Raw genomic sequence first — 24,190 nt, forward strand, 5'->3', positions numbered from 1 at the left:
CTCCAAAAGAGGACGGAAATAGGTCGAACTAAAACGAGGCGGGCACCACTTCTAAGGCTCTAAGATAGTCGCAGGAAGACCCCTAAGGCTAGATCCTAACTCCTACGAGAAAAACTAGACCTCACGAAAATTGAGGTCAACACTCATATATATCTGTCATTCCTCATCCGAAGATTGGCACGTCTGACCAGCAGAATGGTCTAAAGTGTGCAGGATATGTCTAGGTTGTTGAACATTAGAAGTAACTACTTGTTGTACCATGTGATCTTCTATCGGGTCGAAGAAGCACTCTCGTGTGTCTGGACATGTAAGTGTGTCTTTTTCTTCAATAACAGTAAGTGGTATCACCACATTTGGATTTGTATTTATATTAAGGTGTTCTTCATCTGGAACTGTGATGTTGGAAAGATGATTGGATTGGATCTTCTCAGCAATGATGGTAGGTGACTGATCTTTAGCGACATTCTGCCTTAGATGAGAATGCAAACGATAACAAATAATAAAACTGTGGTCAAACATACTACAATGAGAGCAATAAGGAGGATGTGGTTCTATCTTAACCTTTTGTCAATACCCGTTGTGAATAGTGTCAATACATATCTCATCTGGAGCTGGTTGAGTGATATCTCTCACAACTAACACAAGCCATAGAGAGTCTGGTGACAGCAAACGTAGGACTATCCACTTTGAGAGGCTTACCGTAAGCAGTTGATAAAGAGTAGAGGATTTGCATGTTGAACAGATGTGATTTTAATCCTGAAAACTTTTCCAAACTAAAATGATAGAGGAATCCTCTTTTGGATCAAAATCGACAGTCCACTTCAAAATTTTCATAAAACGATTGTTGATCTTGATAATTTTTCGAGAGAAAATGCGTGTAATCGACATTGTGAGATGGCTGAATAAGTATATGTCGACCATCTAGCAGATCAATGTTCCAACAGCCCAATAGTTTCATAGCATCAAATTCTTTCCTAATGATCTCCAGTTTTGGAAGACCATAAAGGAATTTTCCTACTAGAGCAAAACACCAAGAGGACGATAGAGTACCAGTTTCAACCTCAGTGAGAATAAGTGCAGGCTTCCCATTATATATATATATATATATATATATATTGAAAAGTTAAATTCTTATTTTCTTCAGGTTCAAGAATTGACTGGTATCTCTTCGTCAATTTGCTCTTCGTCGTGTTTTCTCTTCTTTGTTGTGCTTTATCTGTGCGACGTCAACTTCTTCGTCACGCATCTTTTCGGCTTTTTTATGCTCGAAAAATAAGAGGTTTATGCGTCGTGCGGCGTCGCATCTTCGTCGTGCGTCTTCCGTTGTTAGTTGCGTCTCCTACGGTCGCGCTCCTGCGACACCCGGCTTGTCTTCTGCGTCCCGTCTCCTGTTACACTCGCGTCCGTCTTCCCTGCACTTACGCGAGTTACTCGCAGTCCAGACTCATTCCCTGTAGATTGTCGTTGTTCAACTCCTTGTTTCATGGCTACTGCTCATTCTCAACCGCCGACTACTTCGATTTTAACACTTGGAAGACTTCTTTTATGGATATGGTTGGCTCTATGACATCAGATCAATTTTTTCTTCATATTTATCATGAATCATTCGAAGGACAGGAGGACTGCAACCTTATCAAGAAGACGGATAGGAATAGTGGCAAATTGGCTCTAATTTTCTCTGATGTTGAAGTTTTCAACCTGGTTAACAAGTTCAAATTCACCCTCATTGGGAAGTTCCAATCGATATATCCCAAAATGAAAATCGTTCGAAAGGCTTTTGAAGATCTCAAACTATTGGGACTTTGAAAGGTTGTCTTCTTTTATGGGAGACATGTGATGATACAATTATCTAAAGTTGGGGCCGCTTTTTTCTAGCGGCGCGGCTCCAAACCGCGAACAGTATTTGTTTGTCTCGCGACTTCTCGGCCAAACGACACAAAAGCGGGCGAAAAGCGGGCTGCGGGATCGACCCCGTGGCCCCAGCTTTCGACTCGCTAATAATCCAAATTACCCCTGCTTCGTTTCTGCCCTAGCATGCGTTGTCGAGCCATCTCGCCATCGCGTGGAGATCCCGACCGCGCGGCCCCTGCGCTTCTTTCCCGACCAACGAATCCAGGATGCAGAAGATACGTAATCCAAAATACCCTCTACGCCTTCTTTTCTTGTTTTTAATCTCTCCACTTCAGGAAGCAAGAGGTTTCACCATGCTTAATTCACTTCAGGTACGTAATCGCAATCCAGGAAGGAGGTTTCATCATGCTTAATTCCCTCTACCTTTCTTTTTTCTCACCTCTCCACTTCTCTCCTCTCTCTGTGCCGTTGCTAGTACCCAAAATCATTTTGTTTTCCTTCCCGAAACTCTCGCATTGCTTATTCTCTCCCTGCTTTTGATGGAAAGAAAGGTTGATTACGATTCTAATTAGTGAAACACTTGCTTTAACGTCTAATCTTATTAAAATTGATTCAAAATTTAGATAGTTGCCTTGCAATGTCTGATCTTTTACTGTAGTTGCACCTTCTTCTTACAGGAATAATTTTGCTACACCTTCTTGTTTTAACGTCTAATCTTATTAAAATTGATTCAAAATTCATATGTGTTTTCCTGATGAAATAAAGAAAATTTGATCTCCATGACAACAATTTTTTCATTTGATTTGTTTAATTATGTGGAAACTTTCCTTACACCAACAGAGAGAGGTAGTAAACTCCACAATATTGTAAGTTAATGACCTTAGGAGAGAAAGAGAGGTCCTAAACTGAAAATGATATGAGTTGAAATTATTGGAGGATTTAAAAGCTGATGGTATAGAGCTTTCATTGGCAAGGTCTTAGAATTGTAAAATACTTAACAAATTAAGCTTGCAGCTGTGGTTATTGGTTACAGGCTTCAACATTTGGGTTTGGAATTGAAATTTTAGTTTATAAGACTAAATCATACATTTTGTTTAGTTTGATTAAAAAAAGAACTATTGTGTGTGGACATACTAACATGAAATAATGGATGTGATGTGAATCTTGAATTACAGAACACAAATTGAGACTTTAAGATGAGAAAGTGGTCCTATTGCTATACAATATAAGTAATTTTTGTTCCACAAAATTAGTTGGGCATCTGCAATTTTTATTATTCTGCTGTATACAACAAGGTACAAGTAAAGATGCTCAATTGATTACATTTCCTAGATCTAGACCAATGTCCTAGTGCCCTTATAGTACTAGTACAAGTGGTAATCAAACTGTAATTTATTATCAGATAGATTAGTAGTAAAAGATGATTTTAGATTAAACACCAAATGGATAAGCACGACATAAATTTCTTGGTGGCAAATTTCTCTTCAAATGATGCTGTTTGAATTCCTTCCCCAACCAATCCAGGAGCAGCTTTTTTGGAAAGAGATCCTCATGGCAATGTTCAGGTACTTGGAGCATCACTGCCTCTGCCATTTGATGTTTAATGAAAATTTTCTTCTTCTTCTTTGTATCTTCAGAACTCCAATAGAAGAAGCCTTAGGAGCTTTGTAGTAACACGATTTGGGCAGCATTTAAGCAGGATTTGATCTTCATCATGCCAATTAGCCAAAATTGATGCTTTTATATTGTTGTTTGGTATATCATGCCAATTAGCCTAAATAGGACGCAATGGAGAAAAAGGATTCATGTAGCCGACCCCACGTAGTGGGATTATGACTTTGTTGTTGTTGTTGTATATTATTGTTTGGTCCTTCTACAATTGGAACAATGCCTGTGATATCTTCTTTTAGTTAGCTTTCTTTCGAAGATTGGTTTGGATTAGATGGAATTCAAGGATCTTGCGTGATATACTGTCAATATTATTTCTTGTGATATTCGATGAAGATTACAAATAAGGATTCAAATGCATGAAGAATAATTAACTTGTTTAGGTCGTGCTAAGTTTTCTGTTTGTTAGTTCTTTGTGCCGTATTTTTGTAACTAGCAGAATCCACTCAATTCCTATGTATTTACATATTTAACATCTGAACTTTAGTTTCTACATATATGCCACTTGAGAAGACATAATTCACTTTTTAAAAGTTAAAATAGTGGTATTTTTGATGTGGTATGAAATATGTATTTACATATTTATTTTACATATCTCACATATTTCACACTTAATGTTTAGTACTTAATATCCTGTGTTTGAGGTTAACTTCTTATTCCATGAGACAATTGTAGGGAATTGTTATTGGATTTGCTGCTTGATGAACTTAAAATGAATCTGAGCTTCTGATTGTACAATTCCTTCATCACTTTTCCATATATGTCTTCAGGCATCCCTTTTAGCTCTTAAGGCATACCGTTTGTTTTATTTTGGCATAGTTATGGTCTGTTTTGAGACCTGAGCTCCATTCTCTGCTTATATACACAAATAATGTTTTTTAACTTGTGTTAAATACAATTTTTCAGGCTCCATAACTGCTCAAACATCCTCATCTTCAGGCTTATGTGCTCCAAGTAAATTTGAAAACCAACACAATTCTTATTGATGAGCTATGACTCTGCCCATTCTTTTGCTTTTTAGCAATCGACGCATATTAATTCAACGCTTAAAATTAATATAGCCTATTTGGTTGTAGAATGATTCTCCCGTTTTATTTTACTGTAATAATGTACAATGGTTATCTCCGCCAAATACTTGTAAAATTAAGTTATTCAAAAAGTTTTGCATTTTTGGTTTTGAGTTTGAGCGATTCTTAAGGTACTTGATTGATTTAAATGCAATATTTTGTTATTGATGTCAATGCATTTGTTCCTCCAAGGCTTTACCTTTTACATTATGTCTGTTTTACAATTGTCTTTTGCTAGAACAGTGTTATGGAATGGTACATGTTTGTTACATATTACAGATTTGTTACACGTTGTTGTTGTTGATATTTCACGTTTGAACTGTGTGCTCAGTAAATTTCCCTCATTTTTTTCTGGTTTTGGGGTTTTTGATCTTTATATTGTGAATTTGAGTGTTGGAAGGATATCAATGGTTTTGAGTTTTCAGTTGACTGTGGTGGTATTTTGATTTGCTTACAGGTTGACATATTTAATGTCAGTTTTGAGGAGTATTGGCCAAGTAAGATGAGGACAATGAGTATAAGTAAAGATAATAACCTTTGGGGGCCTACTGAAGTTCCAAAAATATGATTGTTATACTCTTCTTTTAAACAGTCTTACCAAACAATGACAGTATGGTCTTTTTTCTATAAACAGCTGTCCGACAGCTGGTTTCACAGAGTTGCACCAAACAGATAACCAACTTCCCCGCAGCTACTTCATCGCAGCAGCTTCCTGGGGCGGCGTAGCTGCAGCTGAAAAGTTGAAAAGCTGCAGCTGCGCCAAACAAAGCCTATGTCAAAATATTTTCTAAAAAGTTTATGACAATAGATAGAAAATATATGAAACTGCTTAAGTGGTTTCCTGATTTTGACCCTAGTTAAAAACCATCTATAGTTTCAATCTGGTTTAAACTACATGGCCTAAAGTTGCACTACTTCAACACCAAGTCCTTTATTCTATTGGAGCTGCACTAGAGGGACTTATGAAATTGGATACACCCACCTTCAATCTTACCAGGCCTTCGATTGCAAGAATTCTTGTTGAAAGAAATATCACCCTCCCTGATGTGGACGAAATATAGCTTGGTACTGCCCACAATGGGTATTGGCAGTTAATTGTTGCATAACAAAGCCCCTACTACTGCAATCACTGTACAATATTTGAGCACAAACCTGTCAAATGCTTCATACTTCACCCACATTTAAGATCAATAGCTCCTAACAACATCATCCATGTGGAGGAAAATATAGCAAACACTATTAATCTTCCAGAAATGTTGAATGAAGATTTGACTCGTAAGGCTACTCCCCACCAACCGGTCCAGCAGTTTTCGCCTACTACTGTTGATGCAGTTCTTCATCATATCACAAATGCTATAACTTTTGTTATAGCAGATGCTAGACCGAGTGGTTTGGAACCGCCTATTGCGAGAAAAGAGGGTACTCAAGTTCTGGAGGAGTGTCAAGATCAAGGTGTGTTGCAGGCTGAGTCAGATCAGCAGTTTACCTCCATCGAAGATTTACCTATTGTTCATACGGGACTACCTCTAGTAAATGATTGGTAGATTTACAAATCTAGAAAGAAGAAAAAAGGAATATTATATCTCGATAATTTTCAGGATGATTGTATCATAGTTTCGGGCGAAAGCCCACCTCTTAGTACGTTGTTGGACTCCCACCCTAGATCCAGGAGAAGAGGAAGCGGTACATCCACCAAACACACCCACCATGATCAGGAGTTATTTTCTTTTTGTTATATTTTTTAGGAATACGTGTAGTTGTAATCCTTGTGAGTGGAGTCTTTGTCCCCACTCACTAAAACATTTGTATCCTCTTTTATATCAATGAATTTTGTCTTTTCAATATTTATTTATTTATATGTTGAAGGCTTGAAGTGAATTGAAAGGTTCATGGCAGCATTAGCATGAACGTAATTTGAGCAGACATCACCTGGACCATAAAACCATACCCACATGCAAGTGAGAAATTAATGCAAAATCAAAAAGTATATTGTAGAAAAGGGGGTGCAAATCAAACCTTTTTATCAAGAGATACAGCATGAATTGAGGGGTTCGTTTCATTTTGGGCCAACTCCTTCGACCCATCATACAGTACCTGTTTTTTGGACAGATTTGACAAGGGGATTAAGTGAATTATCGATTCTAAATTATTCCATCATGAGACACTAAAATCCTGTTTATTTGAATAAGAGAAAAATACAAACACACCCTTCAGTATTGCGTACTTTAATTGCCTGATAGACATTGGCATGTATAACTGGTATATAGCTTCTGAGTTCTGTCTCATCAAAGCCAGTTTGGAAAAGAAGTTTTATCTGCTCAGTAATCAAGCAACTTTAAGAGGCTTTCAGGATAACTACATCGCAGCAAAAAAATAATTCACCAAAAAAAATCATACCTGCTTAAAAATGGTTGATTTTCCAGATTCTCCAGCTCCTTTAAAGAACAAAAAGATTACCACATTCATTAATAACCAATATTTTAAAGGGTCAACAAAGAAAATTATCAGTTCATATAAAAAACAAAAAAGAATGATAGTATAATAGATAGCATAAGAAAGAAAAAAATTTACAAGTTCCAAGCCCAAAAGACGTCAAAAACTAATTTCATGTAACTTGGAATTCTTTCATGTCTATTGAAAACAAAATGGGCTCTTTGTTTACATATAATCGTACGTAGGTCATGGGAGGAAGTTTTCTTTGGTTGGTCCATTTCAATTATTTGGTTGAACGGGGAAGTGACTTATCAAAGAAGCGCCATGTCAATTCTAAGCCTTATGACGTCAAGCACGCATGCTCCGAATTCACATTTTTGAAAATTATTAATCAAAATGCTCATAATATTTTGGAATTATAGTGTCACATACTTGCACATGTACATACATACAACAACAACAACAAAACCATAATCCCACTGTGTGGGGTCGGCTACATGAGTCCTTTTTTCTCTATTGAGTCCTATTCAGTGTCATATTTTCATTTAAATCTAATAAATTAAGATCATTTTTTATACAATAAGACGAAGTCTTCCTAGGTCTACCTCTGTCTTTCTTAACATAAGTCGAATCTAAAACATCTACTCTCCTAATCGGATCATTAGATGGTCAACGTTTAATGTGACTAAATCATCTAAGACGACTCTCTCTAATTTTGTCCGTCACTGGAGCTACACCAACCCTATCACGGAAATATTCATTTCGCATTTTGTCTCTAAGTGTAAAGCCACTCATCCACCTAATCATTCTCATCTTGGCAACTTTTTTGGAAATAATTAATCAAAATGCTCGTAATATTTTGGAATTATAGTGTCACATACTTGCACATGTACATACATAAAACAACAACAACAAAACCATAATCCCACTACGTGGGGTCGGCTACATGAGTCTTTTTTTTCTCCATTGAGTCCTATTTAGTGTCATATTTTCATTTAGTTCTAATAAACTAAGATCATTTTTTATACAATAAGACCAAGTCTTCCTAGGTCTACCTCTGTCTTTCTTAACATAAGTCGAATCTAAAACATCTACTCTCCTAATCGGATCATTAGATGGTCGACGTTTCTCTTTCTTTCTTAACATAAGTCAAATCTAAAACAACTACTCCCCTAACCAGATCATCAGATGGTCGACGTCTAATATGAACAAACCATTTAAGACGACTTTCTCTAATATTTTCCGTCACTGGAGCTACACCTACCCTATCACGTATATATTCATATCGTATTTTGGCTCTAAGCTTCAAGCAACTCATCCACCTTAGCATTCTCGTTGTGGAGCATTCTCATCTCACAACACTTCCTTATAAGAACTTCCTCTCAGTCTAAGCGGTACTTTTCTATCACACAAAAGGTCTGAAGACTTCCTCCACTTCAATCTTGAATTCTGTGTTTAACACCCCCATCCATATCACCGTCGCTTTGAATAACAGACCCGGGATCTAAATCGTTCACACATTTTAATAATTTGATCAGTGAAGTTACATTTCTGTCACTAGAGCTATTACTACTAAAATTACATTCCATGCATTTAGCTTTAGTTCTACTCAAATGAAGGTCTTTAGACTCCAATGTAAACCTCCATAATTCAAGTTTTCCCTGGACACTTTCTCACGTCTTATCCACTAGAAAGATATCATCAGCAAAAAACATACACCAAGGTACATCCTCCTATAAATGTCCAATAAAACTATCCATAACGAAAGAAAAAATATATGGGCTTAAAGTCGATCTCTGATGTAATCCAATAGAAATAGTAAAATATTGGGTCAATCCTCCTACAGTTCCAACATAAGTAACAACTTTAAAATACATATCTTTAATGACATGAATATAAGTCATATCAACACCTATCTTCTCAAGAACTCCCCAAAAAATATCTCTTGGAATGTTATCGTAAGCTTTTTTTAAATCAACAAAAATCAAATGTAGATCTTTCTTATTATCTCTGAACTTCTCCATCAAACCTCTCAATAAATGTATAGCTTTCATAGTAGACCTGCTCGCCATAAATTCAAAATGATTTTGAGAAATCTATGTAATACGTTTTAAACTATGTTCAATTACCCTCTCCCATAATTTTAAAGTATGAAACATCAATTTAATTCCTCTATAATTTGCAAACTCTCTCTATAATTCTCTATAATTTGCAAACTCTTGTGCATCCCTTTATTCATACAAATGGGGACCAAAATAATTTTCTTCCACTCCTCATGCATCTTTTTAGTTTTTAAAATAATATTAAAGAGTGCAGTAAGTCAAGAAACTCTCAAATCTCCTAAATATTTACACACTTCAACTGAGATATCATCAGGTCCTATAGACTTTCCACCCTTAGTTTTCTTTAAAGCCTCATCAACTTCTTTTTTACTAATGCCATAGTAAAAATGAAACGTTTTATTATTATTAACGATATTAAGATCACTAAAGTCGATCGTATTTTCAGAAACTTCATTAAAAAGTTTATCAAAATAACTCACTCGCCTATGTTGAATATCTTTTTCTAAAAAAACACTTTTTGATTTTAATCTTTAATACACTTTACTTGAGTTAAATCTTTAATCTTATTCTCTCTTTGTTTGGCAAGTTTGTACAAATATTCACCCTCCTTAATATCTAATTATTATAAAAACACTAAAAGCAGAACTTTTAGTGTCACAAATTGTTCTTTTAGAATCTTTGCAAGTCGTTTGATATTTTTCCCAATTCCCTAAGGTTTTAAATTTAAACTAATTTTTATAACATATCTTACATTTTATTTTTTCTTGCACAATATTATTCTGCCACCAACAATTTTTATTCATAGAAATTTTTTCTTTCGATTCTCTAAGTACATCTTTTGGTACATATTTAATAGTATTTGTTACTTTATCCCACATAACATTTGCTTCTTCATGAACATCCTAAATTTTGAGATCTTGAATTTTACTCAAAAATTATTTTAATTGTCTTTGAAAGTATCTAAGAAATTACAACCAACACATTAAAATGGGAAATAATAATAGACTCACAAACTCAACTAGAGGTCAATTTAGAGGTGGTGGAAGCCGGCTAGGTGAGTTGGAATTAGCAGTTTGAGGTGTTGGGGGTGGCAGTTACAACATGCAAGGTTTCTGAGAAGTCGATGAGATGTGGTAGGGCATGTGGGCAGCTAAAAGAACAATAAAACAACAAAATAAAGGAGCCGCAGGGTTGCAACAGCGATATCGGATGGTTGACTGTGGTAGAATAGCAAGGGAAGAAGTTGTAAAGCTACGACAGCAATGTTGGACGACTGGACGGCAGGTTTGTAGTTCTCTGAATGACGGCAGCAAGGAACAGTGATTGGAAGTGATTGTAAGGTTGTGGAAGGGTGGAAATGATTGTGTTGGGTGGCAGCAAGGCTGGGAAGGGAGGGAAGCGGCTGGAAATGGGAGAACTACAAGGAAAATAGCAATAGTTGTTCTAGGGGCGGCTACAGCAGGGAAGGACAAGAAGTGGAGAAGAACAATGGAGGAAGAATAAATCACCATCTTGAAAAGGAGATACAGTTGGAGCACCACCCTCCTAGATATAACCCTCAACTTGAAAATTTGAGACGTCAACGACTGCCCTGATATAAAGCACACAAAAACTGAAAAACCTAAAACATGAAAACTAAATATATAAATCCAAGATGACTACGACTGAGTCTCTCTGTGGAAAGGAGGGGCCAAACCATTGTGGAAGATTCGGTTGACTCTCCCAGGCTTGCATCGATTCGGTTCAGACTTTTGGAGCATAGAAGATTCTAATCCTGCATGCAAAGATGTGATCGCACATCCTTTTTGACGCCCTCGTCAGTCTCCCGGGGCTGGGGAGTTTCGACCTCTCGAAGCTTCTAACTCCTCGTAGAGTAGTGTCTAATCGACCAAGTTAAAGGTGGTGGAGCTACGATAACTTTATAATCACTCACTCCTACAAGTCATTCCAAAGCACATCCTGATAGAATAAGTATTCATCCTTATTTTACACAACCTGAGCTGAAGCTGCATATAGTAGTAGATTCCCGCAAAGCAACTCTCATGATCTTGATCTTGTAACCTTCTTCCACTTCTCGCGCTTGGCTTAATGCATCTGATAAACAAGTCTGTCAAGAGAAATCAACTCTAGAATGAGATCTATGGTGGGTTGGACCACACTGAAGTATAAGCACTCAGGAGAGGTTTCTTCTTTTCTGAAAGAACATGGATCTCACAACGGGATATTCTTTACCAAAAAAATTCTAAGGCAATTTCCAACACTTAGGTTCATCCATCATGTCTAACCATTTATCGATGGCTACACTCTAACCATTTATCGATGGCTACACTACTTAATTTTTTTTTAATACCCAAAATGACTCCATATAATCTTCCAGGGATGGCGCAAAAGAGTCATCTCTCACATTTTGGACCTCCCTCGATAAGAGCAACTCGGGAAGTAAACTATATATTAAAAAAATGAAATTCCCTTAAATGGAATTATCAAGTTTTTTATGTTAGTTCCTCGAACTTTGGGATCATCTTGAACCACTAATGTTAATTTTGTTGGAGTTTATCCCATTGGCTCATCTTGAAATGTGTTTTTTGGATATACTTCTCCTTTGTGTCATCGCCTTATTTAGGGTATATTGTAACACTGCTCATTTCTTCAATTGTTCCTTGATCTAATTGGGTACTCTGATTCAATACGCCCAAATTTGTGGCACGGGAAATAATTCTTAGCTAGGATGAATATGAAAATGTGGATTGGTTCCACCTGTTCTCCACTTTAAACTAGTATCTCCTCAGACAAGGTCTGCTTGGATGTTCAGTCGGTATACTCTTGTTGCTTGCTATCATAGTTAAACTCTGTTTGTAAGATGTGGCGGTCATACGACGATAACGTCTCTCCCCTTTTGAAGTTAGGAATTGAACATCTTGTCAATACAGAACTAGTAGGTATTGTTATTGCATTTCTCATTTCATCTTAAACCAAACAATAATTTTAATCTTCTCTTCTCTTTGTTGGAAAATCTTCAAATTCTTCCACCACTAAGATGTGCTCTTCTTTAACTTGTTTGTAGCTAAGTTCATCATTATATCTAATGTGGCGTCCTGGTACTCAAAGATACATTCCACGGACTTAGAGCTACTCAATGACTTTATCCGGATTTAAGTGGTCGTTAAAATATAATAAATCCACTTTTACTTCAAGATACTCTGATATTCAGGCCAACTCTTCTGGATAAAAGTTTTACATCTCTGGATCTACCTAAGGGAAGGGCTTTACTGCATTCTTTCGATCAGGTAATTCACCATTATTGTTGTGGGTGACCCTTCTGAATTGCCTCCTCTCGAAGGAGAAGTTGTAGTTGAAGGATTTCTCACCACACATCCTCTATTGAAGGCTCATCTCTTTACGGATTTTTGATAAACTACATTGTAGCATTTCCTCCAAATGAGGCCTCTGGCAATTGTATCTTTGGTTGCGTAGTTGGGGTTTGGGTTTGAGGGGGTGGGAGAGGTAAAAGAGAAATGATATAGGGTAGGGAAGAAAATTTTTTAGTGGTTGTTTTGAAAAATCAGCAAAGGTAAGGATTTTGTATCGAGGGGGATTCTTGACAACCATAGAATAAGACTAAGGTTAGATAAGCTCTAATACTAAATAATACAAGAATTAACCAAACAACAATGAAAAAGCAAGACATCATTGTTGAAAGCAAATAGGAAATTATAACAAACATGTTGAAAAGGGAAATAGCAGACAAGACACACAAACTCAACTAGATGTTAATTCAGGGGTGGTGAAGATCCGCTAGGTGGGCTGGAATGGGTAATTTTAGGTGTTGGAGGGCCGCAGTTACAGTAGGTAAGATTTCTGAGAGGTGGATGAGGTATGATAGGGCATGTGGGCGACTGGAAGAGCAGCCAAACAGCAAATGGTAGGAGTCACGGGGCTGCGCCTGGGATGTAAGATGTCTGGACAGCGATAGAATAGCAAAGAAGTGGTGTGACTGCAGCTGCGATGATGGATAGTTGGATAGCAAGAAAACAGCATGTTAGTTGTTTTCCGGATGGCAGCAGCAAAGAACAGCGATTGGAAGTGATGTAGGAAGGTTGTGGAAGGGTTGAGGTGGCTATGCTGGGTGGCAGCTAGGCTGGGAAGGGAGGGAGGAGGCTGGAATTGGGGGGAACTGCAGGAAAAAACAGCAAGTGTTATTCTAAGGCGGCTGCAGCAGAGAATGATGGGGGAAGGATAAATCAACACCTCGAAGCAAGATACAGCAGGAGACCACTCGAACCTTATATATAGTCACCATCTCGGGAGCGAGATACAGCCGGAGCACCACTCAATCGTTAGACAAACCTCAAAGGGAAACCCTGAGCTACTAACGGCTATCCCAACAGAAAGCACACCAAAAATGAAAAACCTAAAACAAGAAAAGCTAATATATAAACCCTAGATAACTAGGATTGGGTCCCTCTATGGAAAGGAAGTGCCAAATCATCGTGGAAGATTTGGTCGGCTCTCCCAGGTCTGGTCTGAATTGGTTCGATCCAAACAACTAGAGTACGGAAGACTCCCGCACACACATGCAAAGACATGATCCCACGTCCCTTTTGATGCCTCCGTCAAAGAAAATCTGTCTTATTTACTATAAGCATGAATTAGCTAATGAATTATAATTCTCGGCTTTTTGGCTGAATATCAAGTGAGTTAATTGTATAGTTTTATTATTTGTATGGAAAGGTTTAGATAGTTTTATTTCAATTTCCATTTACTAATTGTCTTGTTTCAACATATACATGTGAATATTCACATGCTGAATGTAAACTTATGGTTTTGTGGCTCTTTGGTGATATTGGAAGTTTTATGCAAATGGTAAAAAAAATGATTTTAGATTGTCATGATATAATAAGTCAACCATTTATCCGACTGTCTATTCATGCCTTGACACTGCAAGCTTACTGGGCGAGATCATAACACCCTAAGTGAAATTTACAAGCAATCAGGAAAGTTCTATAATCTAAGATATACATCATGGCATCAACTTTGTTTGTTTGTTTGTTTTTTAAATAGGTAATCTATTCTCTAAAATAAATTTTAAAGAAGAGTTGTAAATGTAGGTCCACTTAATGTGCAAACGGCAAATTTATCTTAAGTATACCAAGAAGCAAAAGTTTGTGTATGTGTTGCTCAGCTTTTGTTTCCTGGGCGATCCGTCTCTCTATTTCTGCAGCCTGAAGATGGTAAGAGATGGATCAGATGAGAAATCATGACTAGGTTTGTATCAATTCTAAAGCAATTTCAACACATTAACAGTGTATACCCTGCCTATAGAATCCTCATAATCAAGAAACATACCCGAGCATTTTCTTCAGCATCGACATCGTTAAAAGAACTTTGCCTGCAACAGAGTGATCCCATGCCTTCTAAAACAACAGAAAGTAGGGAAGACAACTAACTGTACTAGTGTAATTCAAGGGGACTTTATAAAGTGTAATTCCATGTCGTAAGGACGCCAAAGTAACAAGCAGTAACCATCTGCAATAGAAATCACAAAATTCCTTGTAGTGATAGCAAGAGTAAGAAGCTATGATTATAGAATCGGCAGTTATGGTGATTAAACCAGCAAAAACAAAAACTACAAAGAAAGAATTAAAGTTTGAAACTCTCAAAAGAAAAATCATGATAGTAAGAAGTTATAATATCAGCAGTGGTTATCATCTCCTTGTATAGCTTTAATAATAAATCGTTCAATTAAAGAAAAAAGAACTAGAAGCTTCAGATCACATTTGAAAAGGTATAAACAAGATGTTAAGTTACTAAAACTGAAAAACCTCAGTGAAATACGAAAAAGGGTATTTTTGACGACCTAAAAGAGAAAATTCTTAGAAGAGCAAATAAAATGAATTAAGAAATAGTTATAAACATAAGCTTTAGATCCACACAGCATTATAGGATTCGGAGTGTCATGGAAAATATTTGGATAGTTTGGTAAACAGGTCATTTCAATGAAATATTAAATACTAAGAGGAATCATATGAGTAAATAATGAGCAATTTTTCTTCAAGAATTTAAGAATACTGAAGATGTTTGAAAGAGCTTGGAATGAATGTATCGAGCCTGAATAGAGATTAAATCGAGCTACATATTAAGCCTGCCTTGGCACAAGATTAGATTATATTTCTTCAAGCCGATTTTGTGGAGGGTAGAAGCAGCTCAAAATTAGTTCAGAAACAAATCCTAACATCACCACTTTAGGCTCATTTGACATTAATATAACGTGCGCAACAATGCATAATGACAATTTTTAAGCGAGGAAATTTTTCGAAAAGATATGCAAACAAAAAATGCAATTATAACAAGTAATACTGCCATCCTTTTTGTAAGAAAAAAAAAACCTCACATTTATACTACTATTAAAAAGAAAATTTGAACCGTTTGTTTTATAAAAATTCAATTCCTCTTATTTAAAAATAAATAATATAAATCAATTACTAACATCAATTCCTCTTTTTTTGACAGCACTACATGTAACCAAAATTTTGCCATTTCGGAATTCATTTTAAGGATATTTATGCTAGCATCAATTTACAAGACAAAGCTAACAATATAATGCGTCATGTCAGATGCAATCTTAAATATTTTTATGAAGGTCAAATGTTTAACTGACAATCTATCAATATTTTTATGAATAAAATTCATAACAAACATAAAGTAAAACAGCCTCACAAAAAGGACAATTTTCAATTGAGGCAACTCATGATTAATCTAATTCAACCATTATAACTATAATAAGTAATTTATCCCATGATTATAATCTATACTACATATTGTTTCTAGTAATGAAGTTGTTAAAACCTTAAATAAACATTTATAGAAACATACTACGCAAAATACCAAACAAAAGGGTGAGTAGGTGAAAATGGCTTTAGTGGTAAAGAGATGCAAAGGAGAAAATTTCTTAGGAAAATCTCTACAAACAACAATGTGAAGAATAAGGTGATTTTAATAATTTTGAAGGATGAATATAGAGAAGATGCTAGCATTAGTGACAATTTTAAATTGGCGCAACTCATGATTAATCTAATTCAACCATTATAACTAAAATAAATAATTAATCCCAAGATTATAATCTATACTACATGGTATTTCTAAAAATGAAATTTTTAAAACCTTACATAAACTTTTATAAGAAGCCTATTACGCAACATACTAACCAAAAGGATGAGTAAGGTAAGATGGCTTTAGTGGTAACTGAGGCGCAAAGGAGAAGATTTCTTAGGAAAATCTCTACAAACAATAATGTGAAGAATAAGGTGATTTCAATAATTTTAAAAGATGAAGACAGAAGATGCTTGCATTAGTGATGATTTTTGAGGGTCAGTGATGAAACTATAGAAATATATTGCATTGGAACAAGATTGCAAGGTGATGCAATGATAGAAATATATTGCATTGGAACAAGATTGCAATGGCTCTATGGTTGGGATCAAAGGCGGGATGAAGAAGATGAATAATAGTGACAATTTGATATCAGAATTTAACAAACATCCAAAAGAAAACAAATATTATTACTGATTTAAAACTTTGAAATTACAACAAAACAACAAAGAAATATGAAATTGCAACAAAACAATAACACACTCGAACTAAGGTAGGATCTAGTATGAAGGTGGTGTTGGGTTTGGACCTTGAGAAGGTGATAAGGGGGTTGACTAGCAAGTTGAAAGACGACAGCAGTGATGGTGATACGGACGCTAACAACGCCCGATTATGGGCGTTGAACAATGCCCGTTTTGGTCGTTTTGAACCTCGGGAACAGCCCACTTGGCATTGCAGAAGCGAGAGAAACATAGTAGGGGGAGAGAAAGTTCGAATCCTCGCGAGAGAACGCGATTGCGGGAGATCTCACGCAAAGGTGGGAAGGATCATAGCGGGGATCACGAACTATCACAATCTAACTTGGGGCATCACAAATCAGCTGCTCTAAAGAGTGCTCTATGGATTTCTTTAGGCTTCCCACTCTCTTCCTTCATGTAGAAGCATCCTCCGTCCAGAGGGAGCCTATAATTATTGTCCTAGGTATGTAGGGAGTCAATTATTGGTGAGTTTCGTATTAGATTTTGTGTGGAGTCTCTTTCCCCTTTCTGGGTTGCATCTGAGGCGGTGGTGTTTCGGCTATATCATATCCAAGGTGGTGATTATATTCTCTCTTTTACCTTCCCCAAACCTTCTCCTCCACACTCTTCAGTCGCTAAACTCTCCCTCTGTCACCCCGACACCTAGCCATTTCCCCTTTCCACATGTTATTACTGTTGACCACCCTTTCTAACTCCTTTGAAGCTCCTCCTAACAACCCCACTATGGCTGCCGACCACTTACAACCCTTTCCCACTTGTTGTCCCTACAGTTTCGCACCATCCTCTCACTACCATCCGCGTCTCGTGACTGTCGTCATTTCTCTTAACATCTCTATCCCTCTAGTCGACCTTCAACACCCATTGAAATATGTTTAGAAGCATTTGCTCATGTTGTTCCATGTTTTGTGTTGTAATTTTTTGTAATCATGGTATAACCCTATTTTAATATTAATAAAAGTTTGTTTTGTGTTTTCCCAACCAGTTTCGATATCATTTGGTATCAGATCTAGTCCAACCCTAGTAATATCCTAGGGATTCCCAACATTCGGCCCTACCCAATTCACCTCCACCAATTTTTTTCTTTTCAATTTCCAACCCTCTCCATGTTGTCGCAAAGAGGTGCACCGGACTCGATCCGGGAAAAGAGTATGTGAAAAATTCATCGTCTACAACGGAGACTGGTAAAACTGGACGATAGAAACCAAGAAGAGGTTACCTTCGTCTGTGATCGAGAGAGTCGAAGAGATAACAGGGACGAGATGAATTTGTTCCACAGCGAAGAACTCAGTGACGAGGAATATTGGCCACATCATTTTGGTATCCAATGTCTAAGGAAACAGAGAGAAGAGACTCCGTATGGAGGTCAGCTGAACTTTGGCCTCAAGATGGATCTTTCATAACTTTAAGGAGGTATGGATCCCGATGCATTTATCGACTGTCTACAGTCCGACAAACTTATTTTTGAAGGTAAAGATGTACCAGATGATAAAAGGGTCAAGCTAGCCCCTATTAGGCTGAAGAAGTGTGCATCCCTATAGTGGGAAAATGTGCAGAAGCGGAGAAGAGGGAAGGCAATAAAAAGATCACTAGGTGAGAAAAGATGAAAAAGGTAATGCAGAAAAAGTATCTCCCACCCCACTATTACCAGAATATGTTTATGAAACTCAACAATTTGCAGTTGAGAGATCTTTCAGTTGAAGAGATCACGGCCCAATTCAACCACTTACAGCTGAAACGCGAACTGACGGAGCCAGAAAAACATATGATAGCAAGATATCTCGGGGGTCTAAAACCCATCATCAACAATGTGGTACAGTTGCATTCATACTGGACGCTAAGGGATATCCAAACATTAGCCTAGAAGATGGAAAGGCAACAGAAGCAGAGCCGACAATAATCATCTTTTAAGTAGCAACCTTCAGGTAGGCTCTCACCTACAGTTATCATGACCGATTAGGATAACTCGGGAGACATAGACAAGCGTGAACAAGGGAATGACACCACAGAACAAAGCAGGAAAAAACATGAGAAGGGTAGCTCCTCCAACATGGTACCGGTCGGCTACCCTTCAGCTGCCCCACGAACAGGGCAATCACACTCACAGATCAAGGTGTCGTAAAAGAAATAAGGAGAAAGTTAAGGAACATAGTGAGGTGCATCAACTCCCACCAGACGAAGAAGCACTCGTAATTCGACGGATTCAGCAAACCAAGGACACGGTGGATCCACAGTGGCTTCACCACAACATATTCTACACCCGCTGCACAGTGAACAGAAAAGTATGCAGTTTAATCATCTACTAATCATCGACAACAAAAGGAGTAAGAACGCATAATCAACACGAATAGTAGCAAAATTGGGTTTGAGACTCAGAAGCATTCCCAGCCATATTCACTATTATGGCTAAAGAAAGAGAATCGGGTCAATATTGATTGAAAATGCTTGGTAGTTTCGATCGGAGGCCCGGCTACAAGACCAGGTATAGTATGACATGGTTCCCATGGATGTCTGTCACCTTCTGTTGGGAAGATCGTGGCAATTTGATCGAAGGACTCAGCACGACGGATATAGAAACATGTATTATTTCACCAGGAAAGGAAAGCGCATCACCCTCCTTCCTTCAACAGAACTCGAGATCACAGGATCCCTTTTAGCAAAAAAGTGTCAGTAGAACAATTTTTAGTGATGTCACCAGACGAGAGTACCGAGCCACCCGCCCCCGAAACAATACAAATATGACCAAAGATATGTCAGGTCGATGTCATACTAGCAGCACCGTCGTGCATGAAGATTCTGATTACTACACACACTATTGAACAGATCATAGATTACTTTGAAAATATTCACCAACATAGGTGTGGTACACAACTATAGAAGGACAGATCGACATGGACATTTACTAACAAGTTAAGAAAGACATTCAGATACCCCGAGAGACGGTGCAGTCGTTAGTGAGATGCAAGGGTCGCTGGCTACGAAAAGAAAACTTTGAATATAAAGTCGAAGCTACCCCAACCCCAGGAGACAGATACAGGCGCTAACAGCGGCCGATTACGTGCGCTAAATCAGCACCCGGTTCGAGGTGTTGAACATTGCGATTTGGGAGCTTCGAACCATGGGGCCAACCCGCTTGGCATTGTAGAAGCGAGAGTGACACAGAATGGGGAGCGGGAGTTCACAAATCCTCGTGAGGGAATGCGATTGCGGCAAATGTCGCGCGAATGAGGGAAGGATAGCAGTGAAGATCACAAACTATTGTGATCTGACTTAAGGCATCGCAAATCGGCTACTCTAGGGAGTGCTCTCTAGATTTATCTATGCTTCCCACTCTCTTCCTTTATATAGAAGCATCCTCTATATAGGGGGAGCCTGTAAATTGTTATCCTAGATATGTAGGGAGATAGTTCTTGGTGTGTTTCATTTCAGATCTCCTGTGTGGGTTTCTTTCCCCTTTATGTGTTGTATCCAAAGAGGTGGTGGTGTTTTGGTTGTACCTCTCCAAGATGGTGATTATAATATGTCTTCTACCTTCCCCAAACATTCTCCTCCCCACTCTTCAGCCACCAAACTCTCCCTCTGTCACCCCGACACCCAACTGTTTCCCCTTCCCATAGGTTATTAGTGTTGACCCGCCTTCATAACTTCTTTCAAGCTCCTCCTCACAACCTCACTTCAGTTGTCGACCATGTACATGTTGTTCCTACAGTCATGCACCATCCTTTCGCTGCCACTCACCTCCCATGACCGTCGTCGTTCCTCTCAATCATCTCTATCCCTCTAGTCGACCACCAGTGGAATAAGTTTAGAAGTGCTTGCTTGTGTCATTCCATGGTTTGTGCCGTTATTTCCGTTCGAGTCATGATGCAACCCTATTTTAATATTAATATAAGTTTGCTTTGTATTTTCCTAACTAGTTCTGGTATCAAATGGGAGAGGCGGCAACAGGGAGGGGAAAGCGACAAGCAACAAGAACTATGGTGGGAGGTGCTATTAAGGGTGGTGAAAACAAGGAAAACATGGAAAGGGATGTGGGAACGTGTGGGAAAGGTTGGGTGAAAGGTTTAGGAAGGATAAACACCACATATAGATAAAGATACAATCAGAGAACCACTTGAAACCCTAGAAAATAGCCTATAGATGACAAAGAGATGTTGATGGCTAATCCGAAACAAATCACAATACAAAAACTAACCTTAAACACCAATAAAAGCAAATATATAGTCCTAGACAACTAAAAGTGGGTCTCACTCCAATTGAAAGACAATCCCTAAGCTTAGAGAGCTGACCGACCCTCAATTTCTCTTGGACCAAACCGGTTTAGAAGTCCCAGATGTCCTCACTGGTCAAAACTTCTGTTTGACCATATGGAGTTAGGTCGGTCGCAATGAATGTAACAAAAATTTTGTTATCTCCCGATATTAAGGACCTTTGACTAAGTTTTTATAAGCATTTGAATCTCAATATCGGATGCAAAGTCATGTAAAATGCCAGAGAAGGCTTCCCGAATTACGAGTAACCATTTCTATATCTTCAACCATATGTGGATATATTGTTGAACTTAACTGAAATTGTGTCAAGTGTACTCCGCAGAGTCCTCCAAAAATAGCTCACAGTTGACTCATTCCTCTCTAAAGTGAAAATAGATTGAACCTTCCTTAATGGTGGTAACCCTAGTGGTGAGATATTGGTCAGGATTTCCTAAAACACTTTTCGTAGTGGCTCCCCCGTGCCTAATATTAGCTTTTTTATCTCACTACCCTCTAACATCACCAAAATTTATCCCACTAGTGTCACTCTCGTGGCAAGAAAATTATTACATTGGACTTCGTAGAAGGTAGGAGAAAAATGCACTTCCCATTTTCAATGAATGAGTAAGCATTCTTGACCCCTTAAACTGAGTATTATGATCAAACTACCACGATCCCCCCAACAATATGTGACAGAAATCTATGGGTACAGGATCACACCACTCTTTCTCATGCAGTTGGTCCCCAATAGAAAACTCTATTAAGCATTCCTGTCAATGCTAACCCTATTCCCTTTCTTCAACCAAGTAATAGAATTTGACTGAGAATGTCATTGAGTAATGAGATTGATAAGGCTGCACACATTTTCCTTCACAGTGTAATGGGTATAAAAGATATTGTGGCAAAGTCATTGTTGATTTCTTGTAGCATCAAACAAAAGGATTTGTCAAATTACAAGCATCTCGCCATCATTAGCTAGAAGTGGGCACTGCACCTCCTCACTATCTTTTGTCTCCGGCATCACTGTCCACTTCTTCTACAACTCCTTGCTCGGTGAAAGAGAAAATTATGGTTGTAGAGTAATTGGAGATGAAGTGTTCATACCCATGACATTGGAAACCCTTCCTTGCAGCTGCTTTGTTGGATGTACTCCTCTCAGGCTTCTTCCCATTCTGATCAGGTCAATCATCTTTTTGGATAGTTTTCACACCTTCCTCAGGTGTAATACTACTAACTCCTATTATGGGTGATTGTCTGACTGATGGCGGGGTCCGGATCTAGTTCTATTGTTTCTCCGTCTTTAGGGTCAATGTTTGAACATCACTCAATGACCAGTAAGGTTACACTTGAACAACATGGCTGATAGCTGACTGCAGACCTCCCAAATACATAGTTGTGGTGTTCTTCTTTGACTCCCTTAACTCATATTTTAGCATGAGTTACTCAAACTTTGTTGTATTCTCCTCTACTGACAACGCTCCCTGATGTAAGTGATGTAGCCTCGAGAATATTTCCTAACGGTAGTGTGGGGTAGATACTTTCTTTATATCTCCTTCTTCATCTTCGCCCAAGAAGTGATCTTGTTCTTACCTTCTCTCTACATTCCTCTTTTCAAATTCTCCCACCAAACACTGTTCTTCAGTCATATGCTAACAAGTTTTACACTCCTATCAACTGTCACTTCCTTATACTAAAAAATTCTCTCAAAAGTTTATAATCACTTCATGAAATCATTCAGATTCATTCTCACATTGAATTCTAGTAAGTCTACATTTACCTTCATATCTCCATGTCCTCCAAAACAATCCATCCCTCAATTCCTTTGATATTGAATCCCAAAGCACCATGGCCTATACTCATCTTCACTTGAATCATCCCCTAAAATGAATTTGGATTCTCCTCTTTTCCTTTAAATTTCACTATCACGATCGATGGTGATCTCTCCATGGATCATTTCCTCAATTTCAACAAGTCTTTGCTAAAATTGATAGATTTCTCGTTGCATCTCTTTCATTGTAAGTTCCCTATCAGCTTCTGACACTTGCCTTCACGGTGGCGTGGCTAAGGTTTAGGTTTGAAAGGTGAATGAGGTTCTACGAGACTTATTTAGGGTGCAGAAAAAAAAAAGTGGGCTTGCTGATTTAAAAATAAGAAAGGAGGATTAGGGTTAGGAAGATTTGATTATGGCTTTGTGGGTTTAGGACACCCCAGGATGAAACTAGCATTGGGTTAGCTTGGATATCAAATGATACTAAAATTTAACAAATATCGAAGGGAAAACAAATATTATTACTGGCTTCAAAATTTTAAATTACAACAAAACAACAGCACACACTAGAACTAGGGTAGGATCTAGGATTGAGGTGGTGTTGGCTAGGGGTCTAGACCTCCGGGAAGGTGGTCGACTGGCAAGCTGGAAGGTGTTGACAGCGATGGAGAAGGCGGTTGGCAATAAGGGGCAAACTACGGGCAACAAGAATAGCAGTGGGAGGTGTTGTTTAAGGTGGCGACAGCAAAGAAAAAAGGAAAGGGATGTGGCAACATGCGAGAAAGGTTGGGGGAAAGGTGTAGGGAGGATAAACACCGCATACGGCTCGTAGAGGGAAAAGAGATGTCGACGAAGGTCATGAAATAAATCACAGTAAAAACACGAGTCCTAAACACCAACGAAAACAAATATATAGTCCTAGATATCTAGGAATCCCTATCCCTAGAGAGCTGGCCGCCCTTAATTTGCCCTGGACTAAACTTGTTCAGTTGTCCCAGACAACCATGCCACACATCACATTTACTTTGAGCTTGTTTTGGACTATTTCAATGTTTAAAATGGGAAAATCAAGTAATAAGGTATCTTTTTTTCTTAACAAGGTTAGGTGTAAGCCAGTCATACTTGTGTTGATCCTCGCATTGCTCACCAAGCATGGCCGACTTCAGGAAGATATGACCAGAGGAGAGGGAAGTGGCCGGCGCAGAGAAAAGAGAGCCCTTAGGGCACTGCCGAAACAAGAAAAGAAAAAAGACCAGGCGCGTCAATTGAGGCGGTTTCCTCCCCTCTGTTGGCTTCGCGCGAGATGGAGAGGAAGCCGGTGGCTGAGGCTTCTCGGGGAGTGACGCCAACGAAGATGCGGGTACCGGAGAGTGTGATACTGGCGTGGATCCGCGAACAGGACCGAGCCCGAGAAGAGATGCGGCTGTCGCGCGAGGAAAATGGAGGCCGGTTGTGTAGGCGGGCC

The 24,190-nt window shown here is 38.3% G+C and overlaps 1 protein-coding gene across 2 annotated transcripts in view; it reads right to left on the minus strand.

Moving 5' to 3' along the window:
* Positions 1-24,190, minus strand: part of LOC110038681 (guanine nucleotide-binding protein alpha-2 subunit) — a 56,906-nt gene extending 32,716 nt beyond the window's left edge. The window contains exons 1-6 of one of the 2 annotated variants that reach the window (XM_020743576.1): positions 23,873-24,190; positions 14,429-14,608; positions 14,232-14,304; positions 6,984-7,021; positions 6,811-6,900; positions 6,603-6,680 (exon numbers count right to left, since the gene is read on the minus strand). In XM_020743576.1, coding sequence (XP_020599235.1) covers positions 6,603-6,680; positions 6,811-6,900; positions 6,984-7,021; positions 14,232-14,304; positions 14,429-14,491 — 342 coding nt within the window. In that variant the 5' untranslated portion in view covers positions 14,492-14,608; positions 23,873-24,190. Of the gene's footprint in view, positions 1-6,602; positions 6,681-6,810; positions 6,901-6,983; positions 7,022-14,231; positions 14,305-14,428; positions 14,609-23,847 lie in introns of both variants that reach the window. The other variant, XM_020743575.1, reaches the window with a different exon arrangement.

Source organism: Phalaenopsis equestris, unplaced genomic scaffold, assembly GCF_001263595.1.
Source record: "Phalaenopsis equestris unplaced genomic scaffold, ASM126359v1 Scaffold233490, whole genome shotgun sequence".
Lineage (NCBI taxonomy): Eukaryota > Viridiplantae > Streptophyta > Magnoliopsida > Asparagales > Orchidaceae > Phalaenopsis > Phalaenopsis equestris.